Below are 7,524 nucleotides of genomic sequence, written 5' to 3'. Positions count from 1 at the left end.
AGAGGCCTGGCGAGAGGCTCGAGCGAGCGAACGAGTAGAGACACCGAGAACTAGCTAGAGTTTCGGAGGGCGAGCAAGCTAGGGACAGACTGGCGGGGGCTCCGGTGACACCCTCGGGCCCGCGCGAGGTGGAGCAGCACTCGGTTCCCTGGCCGCTCCTCGCCAGCTGCGCCAGGAGCTCCCCTCTGCTATCCGAGCCCACACGAGAATCGAACGCGTGGTCCAGGAACAAAAGCGAATCATCCTCCGACACAAACAACACTTTAAAAAACTACACACACAGACATAAACACACACAGGAGACCTACAACCATAAGTACGCATACTCGCGCGTGCGTGAGCGCGCGCGTACACACACACACACACACACACACACACACACACACACACACACACACACACCCCACTCGCACAAACTTCTCGAGCAAAGAGCAATATACAGAAACGCTCCCTCTTCCTCCACCGCCCACCCCCTCCACTGCCCTTCTCTTTCCTTTTCTCCAAAAACAAGCCACCACCCTGCAAAGGACTGTCAGAACATTTGAAAACAAACGGGACCTATAAAAACAGACCCTTTGTGTGGATTATATTATATATAAAATGCTCCAAGTCCTGCTTGATATCTACTTACAATGAGACTTTTTTTTCCTAAAAAAGGAAGCATCAAAAAAGGCTTAAGGTGAGAAATTAAACTGGAAGTCTAGTGACAGTTTCTCTGTATTTCATAACATCTGTATAAATAGGGTTCAAAAGATTGTGTTCTCTTTTATTTTCTTGTAAATGTTCATTCGAATAGTTTTTTTGGTGAATTCCTGAAATTCAGGGAGTTTTTTTTCCTTTAATTTTCTGATGCACTTTGTGAAAGTCAGTATATATGTAAAAGATATTTAAAATGTTGAGTTATCATTTCACTCACAAACACGTAAGTTAAGGTCATCTAAAGAAATTAAAAACGTTTATCTGTATGAAGAAAATCTTGACATCATATTTTCATTTTGGCATTATTAAAGGACTCTGCACAATACACTTCCTTTTAAAAAATCCTGTTCCTCCCTCAATAACCTTTACGTGGGTCGACTTTTTTCATTGGGAAAAAAATTCCCTTAATGTTAGTTTTAGTTAATGTAAGGTTCATGTAAATTATAAAAGCCATACTACATATACGTTTTTGAGGAGTCAAAATTATTTATTTGTATATCAGCAGCGTAAATTAAATTGGGCTATAAGAATGTGTAGTTGTATTACTTAATGGGAGAGCTCTCAAAAAGTGACATTTAAAAACTCTGGAGCACCTAAAAAAAAAAGCAAAGGTGTTTGGCAGCTTTAACTGGGGAGGTGACTTCTCCCGGAGGGGGTCAGAAAAAACTCCAGTGGGTTTGTTTGTTTTTTAAAAGCGATTTAAAAACAATCTGTGAAAGGGAAAAGCTTTTTAAAAGAAGTCTTTTAGTTCCCAAGACCCTCTATGTTGGGAGGCTACTCAGGGGAATAAATCGCTAGAGTCAATACCCCGGAAAAGACATTTCATGCCTAAATGAAAATCTTGTTAAATGTTATTAATTTTGACTTAGAGCACACAGCAGCCCCCTGTGCCTTGTATTCCCTTATTAGGGATTCATGTCTTATCAAATATCTAATTAATCTCCTAGACATCATTTGTTCTGGCCAACTTTATCTCAGCTGGTCCACGGGGAAAACTCCAAATATTCTCCGTGACAAAGCTCCCTTGAAGATCTTTTTAATTGTCTAAATTAACTGCACCAAATTTGCATGTCAAACGGTAAAGGGCAACCTGAGATAAAATGTAAACGTTTTAAAAGCCCCCAAACTAAGCACTTGATTTGATAACTAGGCTTTTTAATGTTATGGAAGACAACTGCTCCTTTCCTTTTCAAAGACGGCTGATCTATGCAAATAGTGAATTGGAAATGCCTAGGTCCCCGCGCTGTCAAATGGCCCTCGCAGGTTATTTGAATATCAGTGGCGCTGCTTCTGAAAAGGTTCAAGGATGCTCTCTGACTTCTTTGTGATTACTCAGTGCGGCGTCTTATTCTGAAGAAAAAAAACTCAGGAATAATTAAAGGCTGGGATCAGGCCTGGGAACACATTTGGGACAGGAATCTCATTTAGACAGTCTCTTTCAAAATAAGGCACAGTTAAATTGACCAGAAGGCAATTATTGAAATGAAAATTATTTTCACTCTCTTTGTCTTCTGACCACCAACTTAACAGCCCCAGTTTAAAAGAGAGAAGAGAGAAAGGAACGAAAAGAAAATTGGTAAATGAGATAATTTCGCAATTCGAAAAAATGTTAATTTAGAAAATAAAGTACGTATTTACAGAATAAAAATTTTCTAAAAGGCTCCCCACACAATAGGAAATACAAGCAAAGTCAGTCCCAAAGGGGGGAAAAATTATTGTCCGTTTGGGGGAGGTTTTAATTTTTAGGGAAGAAAAAATAAATTACTGTTATTAACAATCAACAAAATGTTTTCTCGGAAACTCTGCTCTGAAAAGCCAAGTAACGAAGTAGCGATAAAACAGAGCGAAGGTCCCTAGAGGGGCGTTTGCAGCGCGAGGTTCAGTGGCTTCTTCCCTTTCCTCCTCCTTGTGGTCCCTGCAGCCTCGGCTGCCCCGCTCTTCTTGCTCGAGTTTTTCTTTTCTTTGGCTATTTTCTCTCCCCTCTTAACCAGGACTCCCACCCCACCCCCCGCTTCTGGGTCAGGTCTGGTCTTCTGCAGAAGCTGGCAGGGGTGTATTTGTTCTGGGGCCTTTGGGTCGAGGAGCTTGGAGCCCGAGAGGGTGCCCGGCGCGTTTAGGGGTGCGGGCCGGCGGCGCGGGAGGTGAGGGTGTGGTGGGCTTTCCTGAGGAACGAGGGCGCCGGGGCGTCTGTCCCAGCCAGCTTTGTTTCTCGTGGATAATAAAGGCAGATCAAAGGGCCTGGCGGTGCAGGTCCCGCTGGCCGCGCCGCTCCCTCCGCAGCCCAGTGATCAAGGCCTCTGCGCGCTGCCTCTGCCCCGCGGGTCAGCGGACGTCCATCACCTCGGCTCCCGGGAACCGCGGGCGGCTGCCCGGGCCGGAGCGTCCAGCCGGGAGAACAGCGCTCGCGGAACCTGAACCTGGAGGGAGTGGGGCCCTGTCTCCCAGCTGAAGTCAACAGCAAAAACAGACCCCAGCCCTCCTACTAAGCCCCCAGCTCTAGGGGCCCCTGGAGACGCAGTACAACCTTGACCTGAGCGGGTGGCAATCGGTTGAGGCGGAGCAAACTAAGGAAAGCGTGCGTGGGAGGAGTGACCCTTGAAACAGAAGGGAACTGCGATCTTCACCTGGAGGGGGGGCGTCTCCTCAGGGTCACCCCCGGCCTCCAGAGGCCTTGGCCGCTCTGGCTCTGGGGCCCGGAAGGAGCGGGAGCCAGGGTTGGGGCGCAGACGAGGATCGCTGTCTGGAGGCCGGTGTGAGGTGAGGGGCGCAGACAGGGCCCCAGAGTCCTGCTCAGGCCTGAGTGAGGGGAAATGCGATTTCGTTTCAGCGGGTTTCTTCCAGTGTTTCCTGTTGTGTAGCTTCATGCGCAGTAGAGGAACGAACACCGTTTTCCTCGACCCTGCGCTTACCCAAGCTCCAATCCACACACCTTCCCTCGGGGTTTTTAAAAATGTTTTCTGTCCCTTAGAGTGAATTGGGTCTTACCTGACGGGGAAAAAGAAAAAAATAAATAAGAAGAAAAAGAAAAGAGATTTTCTTTCCTCAAGAGTGAAAACAACATTATTTTGACAAGATTAGATTGTGCACCTGAACAGCGTGTCTGGACATTCCGTCAAATCGTTATAAGTCGTGTAAAATTGAATTTCTTTTTATTCAGATGGAAACTTTATTTATTTTAACTCTAATCTTATTTGCATCTATTATCTGTATTCACCAAGGCTCTCTCCCACTACAAAAATGCAGATGAAGTAAATCTTACATAAATCCCGCCCATTTGTGTAATTGGTATACTAAGTGTTTATTTTAAGTGAGAATAATTTAGCTACAAATTTTCTTAAGGAATAACATTCTTAACACATTAAAAAAACTGAAAACTCTGATTTGCTTTTATGTTTGACAGTCGCTCTTGATTCCCTTAAGAGGAGCTTGGCGAGTGCGGCTCGCTGGCGCCATCTAGAGCTCCGGGCCGGGAAGGCAGCGCTGTCCGCCCCGCTCGCCGCTATTAACCGCGGGGAGACCAGTGTTTGCCGCCAGCTGCAACAACCCAGCGGATCGCAAAGAAACGCGAGTTTTTGTATTCCGGGGGGACGAGCCCAGCTAATAGCTGATATTACTGCTCCTAGGGAAGGAGGGCGTTTCTGGAACGTGCTAACTGAAAATCCAAACAAAACAAAATAACGCCCTGCTTGGCCCTAGTCTTGTCACAGTGAACAACCCTTTCAAGGCAACTTCTGGGTCTTCCAACTCAGTTGAGCACGCTGGGCGCTGTCAGCGGCGACGTGGACCCGGGGATGGGGACCCAGCCGTGGGCGGAGCCCCCTGCGTTCTTTGCCCGACGACACCGGATCCGAGGCCTCCGGGTCGGTGAGGCCCGCGTGTACTATCCGAGGCGGGCCGGAACTAAGGTGATTAAAGCAGGCAACCAGGCCGTCCGGTGTCCCCAGACCCCTTTGAAGGGGAGGGAACGAGGGACTCGCAGCTTTCGCCGGCCCAGGACTGGGATGAACGAAGCAGCCTCCTGCTTCGCCCGCGTCCTCCAGGCGGCGGGCCCACTCGAGTTGGGTGCTGGGGGCTGCTGGGCAGGCCGGGGCCGGGAGGGGCTAGCACGGCCCCCGAGAAGCCCCGAAACCCCTCGCCCCAGCCCCTCCCAAAGGCTCTGCACTCCCTGCCCGCCCAAATTGACCCCTTTTGCCCCCACCTTTTCCCTTTGAAACCCAAATCTAAAATCGCATAACAGTTGGGGGCGTTGACCAATTTCTCTCCTCTCTTTGCATTGCCCTTCCCCCGCCGCCCCTTTCCCTCCTCTTCCTAGTCCAGTACCCCACCTCCAGTCTTCAGACATTGTGCGGTGGCTTCTTCCCCTCCTTTCTTGTTCTCCCCCGCCCTCACCTCGCACGTTTATTGTATTTTAATCTGAAAAGCTACACCTCCAAGTCCCGCGCGGGAGGCGCCGTCGACAGCAGCAGCAAGAGCCAGCTGAGGCGCCGGGGCGCGGGGCTCCCGGATCTAGCGCCAGGGAAACGGGGGTGTCTTTCCGGGAACTCTCAGTCACCTTTGCAGCGGATAACTCGGCTGGGTTTGTATTTGCTGTTTTAATACAAACCCTGCCGCACTGCCTATTTCAAAGATGTGCTAATTACTACTTGGATAGTAGGGCGCAAAGTCCTTGTCCATTTCCCAGTACAAAGTAGGTTGTAGAAAATTTGAAATTGCCTTTCAGCCTAAAGCTGCCTTACCTGAATGTCATAATTACAGTAATTATGTACATCCAAATTACATGCTAATTAAATTAGAATCAAATCGTTCTAAATCGAAATCAAATGAGGTAGTGAAGAATTAATCAATGACAACATAAATAGAGAGCTTCCTTCAGAGATATTTATTGTAACGATCCAAGGAGGAATTTGATCTGAAAAAGTCACCTGTTTATTTACTTTCAAATTAGTAATCAGTTATTATCCCTTCTCCATAATTTTAACCGTTCAGTGTTATTTACCCCCCACCCTTTCCAGTCGCAAGAGTTTATAGAAATATGTATGAGGTAAATACATACAGACATGCCTACCCTATATGTTATTGATATAAATATACACAGTGTGTTTGCAACTCCAGTTAACGGGAAGGTTTCAGAGTGTCAGTGGGGATACATTCCTCTAGGGCCTGCTCGCTGGGATCCGGGAAAGAAAAGCACCTGTTTTTAGATGTTCCAAGACCCTTACACTCTCTTGCTTTGGATATTCATACCAGGGATTTTGCATTGTTTTACAAACGTCTATTTCCGGGCGATTCATATATAAAAGAAATACAGAGTGATAGGGTGTCTCCCCATGTCCGTTTTCTGCTTGCAGATTGTTGGCGAGAGTTGACATTTTCCTTTTTGTCCCAGGAGCACCCGCGTCCTAAATAAAGCGCCTTCTTCACCTGTGGAGCCCCAGCGACGAGAGAAATTCGCTCGCTTTCTTGACTACTGAAGGCGAGTCCACCTTACGACCTGCGCCGGCGAAACGCGCGGGAGGCCGGGCGAGCTTAGGCAGGAGCGCGATGACCCAGGTGCGCGGGTCTACAGAGCGCAGCTCCTGTGGCCCGCAACCTGGCGGAGTGGCCCAGGAATTTCTTCTGGGTGGATAACCGGCGTGGTTGGGGCGGAGGACAGGTGCTGCTAACTAATCCGATCCTTTCCCGTTGCACTTTGCGGGTGGGGGATTCCAGCGGCTTCCTCGCGCGGGAAGCACATTTTATAGGACCGGGATGCGCCCCCCCCCCCAAGCCTCAGCCTTTCCATTTTGGTTTGAGGTGTGTTCAGAAGGTTCCCTGTCGCGGGTCTAGAAGGAAAGCGCTGTAGCACGCAGAGGTAGCGTCGCCTCTGGGTAAGGGAAGGTGCAACCCCAGCTTGGACTCACTCCATCACCTAACCACCTCCTTTCGGGCTTCCTTTGGGTTTAGGGCAAGGTCCTAGGAAGCCCCGCTTTGGTCAGCCTCCGAGTCCCCAGACCTCCACTTCTGCCCAATCCCTCGGGAAGGCCTTCGAAGTCAAAGGGACAGGAGTTTTCCGTGTCTAGGAGGAGGGCAAAGATGGCTCACGAGCAGTTTGGACCAGAATGTGCGTCTTTCCATAAGCCGCTCCTGCGTTTCACCCCGCACCTCGCTTCATTATTACTGTTACATTTTGAGGGTGGGATTAAGTGTGGCGTGAAGGGAGGAGAAAGGGGGAAGGTGATGGGTACCTGCTTCCTTTTCTGTCAGCAGGAACCGGGTTTAGGAGCCTCATCAGGAGAGCTCAGCTGCTATCGCATTTCCCAAACCTTAAGAGTTCCCTCGGTCTTACTTGTTCCTCATAACTTTTGAAAAGCATTTCCCCCCTTTGATCCAAAAAAACAAAACACACACAAAAAACCGCTCTCAATCCTGCAGCTATTGCATGTCTTTATCTCTTTTCAAAAAGTGGAAACTACCAAGGTTTTCTCAGACCTAAATAAGATTTCCTAATATCCTTCAGTTACTGAAGCTAAAAGGCAGCTTTCTCTCTGATCTGAGGCACAGGGTGTGGAGGCCTTGCTGAGCGGCTTCCGCCAGCATCTTGGCTCAGTGGTCGTTAAGTAAGGAGGAGAGTGAAATGGCTCAGGTGGATTTTGGAGATCTTTCAGCTCCCATGCTAAAGTATATGAAATGTTTGGTGATTAAAACTGGGAAACGCGGTGCTCCCAGCAGAGGGGACTTGATCTGACTCATTATCAGCAAGCGGTGTCATGGGTGAACAGCAAGATAAGTCTCTCTTCCAGCCTTTCATATAAAAAGCTTTCTTCAGATTAAAACCTTATTATTCAA

At 48.3% G+C, this 7,524-nt stretch overlaps 1 protein-coding gene across 1 annotated transcript in view; it reads left to right on the top strand.

Moving 5' to 3' along the window:
• The window catches only part of SP9 (Sp9 transcription factor), a 5,810-nt gene extending 2,662 nt beyond the window's left edge, over positions 1-3,148 (top strand). Inside the window, exon 3 of the mRNA XM_019653701.1 lies at positions 2,691-3,148. Coding sequence (XP_019509246.1) covers positions 2,691-3,148 — 458 coding nt within the window. The remainder of the gene's footprint in view (positions 1-2,690) is intronic.
• Positions 3,149-7,524: the final 4,376 nt, after the last annotated feature.

Source organism: Hipposideros armiger, unplaced genomic scaffold (assembly GCF_001890085.2).
Source record: "Hipposideros armiger isolate ML-2016 unplaced genomic scaffold, ASM189008v1 scaffold_205, whole genome shotgun sequence".
Classification (NCBI taxonomy): domain Eukaryota; kingdom Metazoa; phylum Chordata; class Mammalia; order Chiroptera; family Hipposideridae; genus Hipposideros; species Hipposideros armiger.
The sequence above is the reverse complement of the archived record's forward strand: the minus strand, read 5'-3'. Positions and strand labels throughout refer to the sequence as shown.